Source organism: Molossus molossus, unplaced genomic scaffold (assembly GCF_014108415.1).
Source record: "Molossus molossus isolate mMolMol1 unplaced genomic scaffold, mMolMol1.p scaffold_m16_p_3, whole genome shotgun sequence".
NCBI classification, from domain to species: Eukaryota; Metazoa; Chordata; class Mammalia; order Chiroptera; family Molossidae; genus Molossus; species Molossus molossus.
The window spans coordinates 67,153,468-67,165,597 of NW_023425366.1; the positions used below are offsets into that span (position 1 = coordinate 67,153,468).

A 12,130-nucleotide genomic window follows, 5' to 3' on the forward strand; every position below is an offset into this window, starting at 1 on the left:
AGCGATCATTATTCATTTCCCTTTACCCCTGGCTCTACCAGTAAGCCTAAAATAAGCCCTTACCACTGAGGTAAACCATATTCTGCACCTGAAGCCCTATTTTCCAATCATTCCAATTCTGGATACTCACATTTCTAGGCTTCCTGAAAGAACACTAACCATGGTTATCAGGACCTCCGCTCCACTAGCAGATGGCTTCTTCCTTCCCACCCTTCCCTATGCGTCCAGCATGTCACCTACTAGACAGAAAGAAATTGCACCTGTCTCCCAGTGCACAATTAATACAATGTGTATTAGAATATGTTCTAGAATTGATTGGTTTATCTGTTATTCTTTATGCTTGATATTTTGAATAATGAATGCTATATCTAACAAAATAAATATAGAATATTTATTCTAAATAGAATTTATTCTTAATTTGGCTTATTATAATACAAAGAAAATAAACACAATGAATAATAATAATACTAACCAAGTAAAATATTCCAGTGCTTTTTCTATGTAGTCTACAGCTTTCCCATCAAGATAATCAACCAGAGCTGCTTTTGCCATCATGAAATGACATTCCCCCAAACCTAAAATCAGGTAAGTTTATAGTTGTTAAAACATGTATAAGATACACTTAGAATAAACTTCAAATAAATTTATGTAGCTGTTAAAACATGTAAAAGAAACACTTAGAATAGACTTTAAATATATTTATATTAAAGTCACTTTCCAGAAAACAAAAATTAATGGTATTTTATAAAAATTATTTTTAAGTATGGTCTTGCATACATCTAGTAAGGAATTCAAATGGCAGGGCTCTATTGGAGTAAACACATACTTTAGAAATAAAAACTATATATGGAACCTAAGAATTTCCTTGACTTTAGGCAAGTTACCTCTTAAAACCTCAGCTTTGCACATGAGAATATTACCTAAATGCTACTCTATATCATATTACTACTTATCAATCATTGTGAAACAAAATCTTTTTTTTTAATGTTCAAAACTATATAACAAACTATGCCATAAAGATTAAATAAAATAACAATTTCCTGAAGTGCCTAGTAAATATTTAATAAATGTCAGTCCTCCTTGAGTTTTACAAAATTAAGAAAAAGGTTTTCAAGGCTTTAAATTACATGTCACTTAAAACATAGACTATTTCTGATTTAAACCTCAATTGTTTCTTTAAAGAGGAAGAGAAAATGGAGAAAAACATATATAATGGTTTTGGCTAGATATAATAATAAAAATTTGATCAGATATGAATGATGGTATTTTACTTTATATTACTAAAAATAATCTATTGAGGAACTGAACTTAATTTAGATATATAATGTAATAATGCAAGTTGCCTCTAATGCCAAAAAAAGTGAAAAAAATGAGCTTCAAAGTAATCAAAAGCTATTAACCTGTTCTGAGGATATAGTGAATTACCAAAATATAACAGAAAAACTCTTGTTTTAGAAATCCATTTTAGATCCAATATCTATCATGATATCTAAAAGTTACATCTCTATCATATTACTATTTACTGTTATGAAACAAGCTTTAATGTTTCTATAGTCAAATCTATATAACAAGCTATATCATAAGGGGTTCACACTGGATGCTCACTATTGACCAAAGAAGTCATTTTTTTAAGTTACTCAATACATTTAAGAAATTCACTCAAGGATTTTGCACTTTAGTATCACAAAAGTTAAAGGAGCTATTTAAAATATTACCTTTCAAAGCAGGCACATAATCTTCTTTCTTTTTAATGATCAGCTGGTATTGAGCTATAGCCTCCTTATATTTGCCTAGGATTTGCTGTATTGCTGCCACCTTAAACACACTGTATGTGGACTCTGGATTCAGCTCACTGGCTTTTGTGAAGGTTTTCAAAGCTGTCGTATAGCCACCTCTGCTTAAGTATGCCTCTCCTAATGATTCCCAACAATTGAAGTCCTTTGGGTCTGCCCTTAATGCTGCCTGTAAACTAAAATGTCAAGAAACAATAAGAGAACTAAAAGTAACAGAAGTACTTCCACATCTGGAAGGAAAATTTAAAATAAATAATTCAACTGAATTACACATATCCATGCTTCCTTCTATTAATAAAAGTGCTATTTAAACCAGGTATTATTTGTTCCTTTCATAACCTGAATATTTTTAATACTAAGGAATCTTATTACAAATTTACAAATTTAGAATGAAGAAGAACAAAATAATTTTTCTGTAGTGCTGATCAGAATTTCTTATCTTGACTATCTGGAAAAACCTCTCTCCTATCTCAGCATGCCTCATCTATAAACCCATACCAAACCTACCAAAACAGAAATAATCATAGTTAGAAACAGGAATAATAAATAGGTTTGCTTTAAATTTCTGATTAAATTCCAATTCCAGGAAAAATTTTAATGCCTGTATTCTAGATATTTACATAAATAAGAAACAACTTTATTTATCTTGATTAAAATATACATATATTTTATTTACCCTTAAGTGTAGCTCAAACCAAATAACTAAACATTTGCTGCTCCAAATGCTCTTCAAGCTGCCAAATGTCTCCCTTGCCCAAAAACAATGTACGTCATTGGGAGAACAAAGATGTTAACCTCAGCTTTCATCATTCCTTAAACTTCTATGAAGAATCTACTATATGTATGATGCTATTAAGGCTTCACTAAATTGGCTATCTCCTTAACAACAGGACATCATTTAATCCATTTTTTAAATTTCAGTGCTTTGCAGATAATAAGAACTAATCAACCTTACATAAATCTTGCTATTTCTCCCCTCAAAACACAACCTGATATGAGGGATCCTGTAAAGTGGGTACAAATGGAACTTAAGAAACCACTAGGCTGCCTAACAGAGTTCAAATATAATAAGATGCCTTACTCAGCTACTGCTTGAGAATGTTGACCAGCTTTCAAATAGTATAGTCCTCGCCTAAGCCAGGCCCATTTGGCTGTTCCAGCACTTGCCTTTTGAGTTACGGTTGTCAGGATAGCTAAGGCAGTTTCCTAATAAGAAGAAAAGACTAATATTAGACATATCATATATCATAAAAATACAGAGCACCTATGTAAAGTACTCAAATATATTTTTATTTACCACTTCTGGTTTTTTAAACTTATACCAGTTTCAACAATAAATCATGGGATTTAATGTCTGCCAAAAAAAAAAAAATTTAAAATGACAAAAATATTTCTATTGCATCTATAAAATAAATAAAAACAATAACTTCCAAATATACGTATTAAAAAATGCTTCTATTTCTACACTTCATACAAAAACAAAGAACAATAGACAAAAGTGTTTGAGTTATTAGCCATACCATGTCTTCAAGCTCCACACTTAAATCAACAGCTGCAGCTCCAGATTCAGCATCAGTGTCATCTAATTCAAAAGCTTTCCTGTAACATCCACGGGCTCTGTTTTTATCTCCTGCTACTTCTCTGTAATAATGACCTAAATAGCAGAAAACTTTGCCCATATATGTATCCAGTTTGGCAGCCTTCCAAATGAAAATTGGTTACAGAATATTAAAGTTTGTTTGAATGGATTTCTTTAAAAACACAAAATATAAATACACAGATTAAAGAAAAAAAAGGAACAGTTTTATTAAATAAATAAAAATATGCCAAAACATCTTTAATGTAAGATTTAAAACAGACATGAAAGCTGGCTGTCACAGCTTATAAGTGTATAATGTTATCTTTGTTTAAAGAAATGTGAAATTGCATTACATTAACGTGCTTTTATTAGTCAAAATAAGAAAGTAACACTTCTAGATGTTAAATAGCTAAACAACAACAAAATTAAACATTTGCAATTACATAAGGCTCATATTGCCCATAAAACTGAGTGGAAATTACCTAAAAATAATATTGTTTTTCAGAGATAATCATGTCTCATTTTCTGTATCACATAATTCTTAAATAAGTAACTTTTATACTTTTATGGTTTAATTTTCTCTTTGAAACCCCATATAACATTCACACAAAACCTTATGTGTGAGAGATGAAATGCAAAAACAGTTCGGTGATAATTTTAAGTACCTAACTTATATAATTATTATTTATGCTTTTATAATGAATCCATTTTAACTAAGAATTGAATATTAGCACTTATTTTACCTTTAAAAAGTGGGTAAGAGCCTTTGTTTTATCTTTCCTTGTTTCTTCACCCATGAACCAATATGTTAACCCAAGTTGGTAATGATATTCAGCAACTTCAGCATCTTTCTCGAGAGCTCTCTGAAAACTAAGTCACAAAGGGAAAGTAAAAATGAATATTAAGATATGTATGATATAGCAGACTCCTCGTTGAAACAAAGTTTGAGTGATTCAAGGATGCTGATTTTGAAATCAGTCATTACTTCAGGATTCAGATTATAATGAAGAAAAAAAAGATGTTTTTAATAACAGGATCTTTAAAAAGCACAATGTGCTAAGTGTTCAGACAAAACATCATGTCTGCTTACTGAACAGTATGGTCAGCTAATCACATTTCAAACCCATCACAGAACTTTTTTATAGTTACTATGTTACATGTGAAATACATTTCTTAGAAATACTAATAAAGTTTACACAGATCAAATTTTTACAAAACTGGATTTTTTGCAAGCCCATTTATTTTGAATTTCTGAAAAATGCAATAAACTAAGATATGACTTGATGAGCAATCTATATATCCTTACCATTTTTCTGCTTGCAGATAGTCCTTTTTAGTAAAATGAATAAAAGCCTCCAGGGCATGAGCTTCAGCTAGGTCAGGATAAGAGGAGAGAATGTCTTCCATAATCTATGAAGTAGATATCTGTCAATTCCATATCCAAATAAAAATAACTAAGTTTTTAAAAGAGTCTCACTTTAAATCAAAAAACCAACCTTTGAAGCTTCATCTAATGAGCCTTTGTTCAGATAGGCCAAGCTTCTGAGAACCAAAAGTCTTGGAATATTATTTGCATCAGAAACCTAAAAAGTAATTGTAAAGAATTGCTATAAATCTTCAATACAATGCAGCAGCTGTATTTGCTTTAATTAAAGAGTAACCATAGAAGAGTACAAAATAAAGACACAAAAGTTTGGATTTCTATCACTACTAAAACTATTCTCTGCAAACCTTTTATTAGGGAAAATTTCAAACACATAAAAAAATTAGAGAAGAATATAATAAAACCACCTGTACTCATCTTCAAAATTATTAACTCAAAAGTATTAAGTCAACGCCAATCTTTTCTTTTCTAGACCTCCACCCATTTCACCACATTCCTGGACTGTTCCCACACATTATAACTTTTTATCTGACACTTCAGCATCTATAGCTAAAAACTGAGTTCACTACCATTATAAACACTTAAACAAAACTGATATATCATTAATATCATCAAATAATTAGTGTTTAAAGTTCTCAATTGTTTCATTTTGGAATAATTATTTTAATCAAAATCTAAGTAAGGTACATACATTTCAAGTGGCTAATCGGTTTCTTAAGTTTCTTTCAATCTCTAGGGTTCCCTTTCATCTCTTTTTTTCCTCCATTACAATTTAACTGTTGAAAAATATGGGCCATTTGTCAGCTTCTCATAATCTAGTTTTTGTGGAAGGTAATGTCATGGTATTGTCATGGTATTGACATGTTCACTGATCCCTTGTAGCTTCTGTAAATTAGGTCTAAAAGCTTGATCTGACTCAGGTTTGATGTCCTGGCAAGAATACCTCACATGTCTTGTACTTGGTTATGTCTAGTTGTCTTACTTTTCATGATGCTAGCAGTCATTGATGCTCAATGCCTAGATCTAGTCGTCACAGATTGCAAAAATAGTGATTATTTTTCTCATTCTATCATTCACTTGTGGAATGCTACAACAGAGAGAAATTTCCCCTCCTCCCCTTACTATTTGATTATCAGGAACAGTTCATACAGGAAAAGCAGGATAAATGCCTTAATTCTCTTCAATGGGTTCCTTAGTATCCTCCAAAGATTTATTTTATTGAGGATGTTTTGTTGATTTGTTTTTTTTTTTTTTTTTTGGTTGAACACAAATATTTAAACATATCTGATGTCTTTCAATCCACTGCAGTTACTGGTACTCAAACTACCCCATTTTCAGCCACTGAGAATCAATCATGCTAGTTTCTGAGCCCTTTTGACACAATGCTAAGTTTTTCCTAGAGGATTTCAAACTGCTTGAACCAAAAACATTAAGAAATCAGTTTTAATCTTGAATATGAATCTTCATCTGAGTATTTTATTGAAAAAACAAATAACATTCTCTGCTAAGATGCTACTAGTGTCCTTAATTATTCTTGTCAATAACTGATAAAATACTTTCTATAGGAAAAAATTTTGAATCCCAAATTAGTAATAATCTAGTAGCAACCTAAGAGGAAAAGAAGAGAATAGTAAGAGCAAGAACTAAAGAAAGAAATTGTATCACATGAAGAGTAGTTTAAGTACTTAACCAAGAAGCAAACATGTAATTTTAGGAGTTTCCAATTGTGTGAATGAAATACAGACGTGATGAATTCATACCTCTGACACAAAATTTTGTAAGTAAATATTTGGGGTAAGAAAAAAGTGGTTGATGACTGGTTGATTGGAAACTAAATAAGTCGAAGGGGAAAATGTGATGCTAATAAGTACCTGGTCAAGAATACATATTGCTTCCTCCGAGGATTCATTATCTGGGAGTTTAATCAAAGCCTCTACTTTCAAACGAAGACAAAGATTCTTCTGATGAAGACTGCCACCAGACACACCAAGATTATCTATGTTCTTTAGAGCTGACAAAATTAAGGACATCTGAATGAAGACAACCATATCATTTCACTGATTTTCTTTTTAAGAAAGACATAAAATTAATTACAGTTACAATAAGAATAAATTGCCAAAACAATATACATGAAGAATAATTCAAAGCTAAGTATAAATTATTCCCTGAACTCTTTATGGAAATATCTAAATTTAAAACAGAATATCTCAATTTAAAACCTTTTCTTCAAATAACACAATAAAACTGAACATCCTGCCCTGGTCCGTACGGCTCAGTTGGTTGACCATCATCCCATTCACTGAAATGTTGCCGGTTTGATTCCCAGTCAGGGCACATATACCCAATTTCCAGGTCCAATCTCTGGTTGGGATGCATAAGGGAGACAACTGATCAATGTCTGTCTCTCTCTCTCTCTCTGTCTCTTTCTCTCTCTCCCTCTCCTTTCCTCTTTCTCTAAAATCTATAAAAACATATTTTTAAGAAAACAACACTGTGATCTTTAAAACAACCATCCTAAAACACAACAATGGCTATCCCCATCTGCTACATAACAAAGGTTAGCCCTTAGGCCAATGCATCTGCAACAAACAGCAAATTAAAAATATTGGAAGAATAGATCAGACTTAGATCTATTGACTTAGAATAGATCAGAGTGAATTGTTTCTCAGCTACAGAGATTAGGCCACCAACTGTATCATGGCAGTGAATTACTTGTGATTTTCTATCCCATGTCATTCAAATAGGCTCCAAAATGCCTTTCATTATCTACATCAAAGGAATCAAGAACTAATGAAGGTCCTAGGACACACCAGGATATACCTATTTTTGTGGAGTTTTTTTAAACCACTTTCTCATTTAAGATGAAAAGAAACAGGGTTGGCCACACTTAAACATGTTAAGAATACCTTGATTGCATGAAAGAACAGCTTCCTTAGGTCTATGCATTTTGACTTGGGCTTCTGCGAGATGATACCATCCAGTTGTGCAGAGAGGGCTTTCTTTTAACCCTAAAAAGATAAAAGCAAGCACAAAATCCAAGGTTTCCACCACTACTGAGATGAATGGCACCACCATCTACTCTCCAGATCAGACTCCTCCCCTCTCCCTCATCTCTCACATCGAATCAGTCACAAAGCCATACTGATTCCAGGCCCCAATCCATTTCTCTACCACCAGGACTTAAGTTCAGACCTCCATCATCTTTATCCCAGATCACTGCAAGTGCCTGCCATCTACTCTAACTCATTCTCCACAATGTGGTGAGAATATGCCTAAAAATACAAATGTCATTATGAAAGTCCCCTGCTTGAAACCTTCCACTGGTCCCTGCTGCCCTTAGGATGCTTAAAAAGGTTTTCAAGGCCCCTCCTCAGCCTCAGTTCTTGCCCCTTCCTGCTCCTATTCTTCATTCGAAAATCTGGCCAAACTACAAGCAGGTCCCTGAATACCAGCTTTCCTCTAACCTCAGGCTATTTCATTTCTTGGCCTGAAATGTTCCTCCCAATACCAGGCTTGTAACTGTCATTCAGATCCCAATTTGAACATAAGGATGGAGATATTATTATCCCTATTTTATAAATGAAGACACTGAGACACAGCATTTAATTAAGTTCCCCAAAGTCCAGAAATTAGTAAGGAGCAGAGTTGGAATTAAAATTTAAGTATATTCTACAATATGTAAGTTCATTTTTTCCCACTCCTATCTTAAATACACATTCCTTTACGAAAGGCCCAAAGATAAACACCTACTGACCAAATAATAACTATACCTCATGTCACATGCTAGCCACTGTACACTTACCTTCTGTTAAGTTGCTAACAGCATCCTCATACTTTTTGTCTTGTAATGCTTTAACACCTAAACCAATGAGGCCTGGACCACTTTTTGAATCCATTTCCACTAGTCTGCAGCAATACTGTTGTCCCTCATTAGTAAGACTTCCTGGAATTAAAAGAAAAAGTTATTAGCATACATATATCAAATTTCTAAGCACCAAAACCTATATAACTTAAATCTCAAAAGCTGTCTTAAAAATGAAAATTAAATGGCTACTAAAATTTCACCTTCAATTTTTACCCATCTGAGTCAAACTCTCTTACTCCACAGAAACATAATGTATGACAGACTACCTGGCTACATAAACTGTTATTATTGGAAAAAAACACCGGGAGAAAAAGAAGAAACGCCAATCATCCATGATCATCCTCATTTAGGGAACCTAAAAACTGCACACAGGGAAATAAATTGTGGAAAGACACTTGAAATACTTTCCAAAAGCCTAAGATAAACACAAACAACTTTTAAAACAAGGTCAACGTTCCTAACATATTCCCCTTTGCTAATTTCTGGAAACACAATTATAGGAACAAAAAAGAGATTTGGGAGGATTACATCCATGTTTAGCCCCATGTAACATATGCTTTACATGTGACCAGATGGACTTACAGGAATTCCCTGGAGTATTCCCAAAAACCATCAGCAGTAATGTAACACAACTGTCCTGTATAAAGAGACAAGGAATATTCCAACTTCAACCCTCAATCCTCCTCTCCTTCAGACTAATTCCTGTTGAAAATATTAGCTAAATAAATGTAGAGGATGACAATAGAAAATCGACTTGTTTTTTAATAGAAAATCAGTTATTTAACTTATCTCTTCTTTTTAACGTTTAAAAGATTCCAGATTTAATAACTTTGAAACAGTTTAACAATATTATTTATTATTTTTATTTCTCAATAAGGCAAGCCAGACTTGGGGATGATGAATACTAAAGGATAACAGGTATTCTGAAGAGGTTCAGGGTAGATGCTAAGTAATACCTATGAAAATTCTGTTTCCTAAAGTTTACTACAAAAACAGTGAGTTTTTAAAAATAACTAGTCCATTTCTAAATCCCAAAGAAACTGGTCACTACTATAGCATTTTTCTTTTAAATAAACCTAATTGGGGGAGGGGGGACCAACATGCACTCATTTCATTTTCACCTGAATTTTCTAATATTTCTAGAACACAAAATCTTAAACTCTTTTCTCTTTGGATTGAAGAATCAAGCTTTCTTATCCTCCCCCACTTCAGCAATAAAGTAAAATAAATCGAAAAGGTCATATAACGTGAAATAACATTCATCTGAGGACATCTGTGAAAGCTATTCACTATTTGTTATGTGAAGCTTTATTGACTGAGTCATTCTGAAAATCAATCTTCAAGTCTCCACATGCAAAAGAGGACAAAGGAGAATGAAATGTATTTGTCCCCAGTGGAAAAGAACGCAGCGATTAAATACAATCAAGTAGTAAATTCCACAGATACTAAAGTATTCTAGAGCGGGGCAGGGGGATATTGAACTGAGAATTTAGAGATTTTCAGAAGTTCTTACTACACAGAAAGTTTGGTTTAGAGGAGCAATAAAAAGAAAAAAAGGAATCATTAAGCAGTTGCCTACTGTCCTGCATTAACTATTAAACCGCCATTCCAGAATATTGATTTACATTAGAATGAATGAACTTAAGCCTAACCTGCTACATTCCACAAATTTACAACCAAAAACTGAGCAGGGAAAGCACTCTTCCTTAGGGTACCATATGTGTAAATAGTTACCCACCCCACTCCCTCTTTGCCAGGATATAGAATCCTCTTTCTTTCAATTCTGCAAAATACCCACACCAAAGCCTCTTCAATATTTTTTTTTTCACATAAATCAACACACTAATCAGTCAGCACAATCCCTCTGCTACCTCTTTATTAAAGAACTTTGTCAAATACTGAATTCAGGTACAAAACTTTGCAGACTATTTGTTGATCCTATTTCTTCTATATTTTTGGTAGGCTTTTGGATTATAAGGACCATGTTTACACGACAAATTCACGTTACAAGCATCAATGTGCTCACCGAGAGAGCATTCGATCAGTTCTTAGGAAGAAATTTTAAAGGATCCTCTTGTGCCGTTTGGCATATGAACAGGTCAAGAATGAGGAAAAGGTATAAACCACTAATAGCTGAACAGGCATAGAGAGAAAAGAGTGAACATCAGCCATTAATTTCTTAGTAGTAATTTTAACAATGGAAACAGGTACCAGAGGCAACACAATAAAGAAAATTAATCCACTTATACTGGAAACATCTTGGGACTCCTTGATTTCAATTCACTGTTCATAATGTGAACCCTTTCTTCTTAAAACTCTCCTTCCAGGTGATACCCTTGCAATTCTCCTCCTTCTCCTCTAAAAGTTTACTTTCACTTTACATGCTTCCTCTTCCTCTCCTTAAATGCAGTCAGTCAAGTCCCTGGATTGCTGTTTTTATACCTGCTCACCACTTCTTCCTACTCTCATTCCATCATTGTAGTCTAAGTTCCAATTCAGTAACTCAAAATCATCCACTACACTCCACTTTCACCTACTGCTGTGCACTGGTTTGATACTATTTCAAATCCACTCGTTTATGACAAAAATTAAGTTTTTAAAATTTTATTTTTCAATTACAATTTATTTTGTATTAGTTTCAGGTGTACAGCATAGTAATTAGACAATCATATCCTTTACAAAGTGATCTCCTGATATTTCTAGTACTCACCAGGCACCAAACATAGTTATTACAATGTCACTGACTATATTCCCTATGCTGTACTTTACATCCCCGAGGCTATTAGATAACCACCAATTTGTACTTTTTACTCTCCATCTTTTTCACCCAGTCCCAACCCCCCTCCCCTCTGGCACCCATCAGCGTGTTCTCTGTACCTATATGTCTGTTTCTATTCTTTTTGTTTGTTTTTATTCTTTAGCTTCCATGTGTAAGTGAAATCATACAACATCTGTCTTTGCCTGATTTATTTTCTGTAAAATATTTTTATGGATTTTTAAATTTTTTAAAAATATGTTTTAATTCATTTTTTAGAGACAGAGAAACATCAATGTGAGAAACATCGAATGGCTGCCTCCTGCACGCCCCCTACTGGGGATCGAGCCTGCAATCCAGGCATGTGCCCTGACTTGGAATCAAACAGGCAACCTTTCAGTGCACGGGGACGATGACCAACCAACTGAGCCACACAGGCCAATACATGGCTTGTTTCTAAGAGTAAAGTTGTTTGATATAAGAGTGAAGTAAGCCCTGGCCAGTTTGGCTCAGTGGTTAAAGCGTCGGCCTGCGGTCCGGAGAGACCCAGGTTCGGTTCCCGCTAAGGGCGCGTACCTCGATTGCAGTTTGTCCCCGGCCCTGGTTGGTCGTGCGGGTGGCAGCCACTCCATGTGTCCCTTCACGTCGATATCTCTCTCTCTCTCTCCCTTCCTCTCTCTCCCTCCCACTCTATCTGTACAAAAAATGGAAAAATATCCTCGGGTGAGGATAAAAAAAAAAAAAAAAAAGAGTG

General features: G+C 33.8%; 1 protein-coding gene across 5 annotated transcripts in view; it reads right to left on the bottom strand.

Moving 5' to 3' along the window:
• The window catches only part of TTC37 (tetratricopeptide repeat domain 37), an 81,415-nt gene that overhangs the window by 52,199 nt on the left and 17,086 nt on the right, over positions 1-12,130 (bottom strand). For all 5 annotated transcript variants that reach the window (XR_004961662.1, XM_036279462.1, XM_036279461.1 and 2 more), the window contains 10 exons: positions 8,559-8,699; positions 7,663-7,764; positions 6,628-6,767; positions 4,869-4,955; positions 4,679-4,782; positions 4,116-4,242; positions 3,314-3,493; positions 2,875-2,999; positions 1,716-1,969; positions 473-575 (listed from right to left, as the gene is read on the bottom strand). Coding sequence is in view for 4 of the 5 variants with exons in the window: in XM_036279462.1 (XP_036135355.1) it covers positions 473-575; positions 1,716-1,969; positions 2,875-2,999; positions 3,314-3,493; positions 4,116-4,242; positions 4,679-4,782; positions 4,869-4,955; positions 6,628-6,767; positions 7,663-7,764; positions 8,559-8,699 (1,363 nt within the window). In the remaining variant the exon portion in view is untranslated. The remainder of the gene's footprint in view (positions 1-472; positions 576-1,715; positions 1,970-2,874; positions 3,000-3,313; positions 3,494-4,115; positions 4,243-4,678; positions 4,783-4,868; positions 4,956-6,627; positions 6,768-7,662; positions 7,765-8,558; positions 8,700-12,130) is intronic.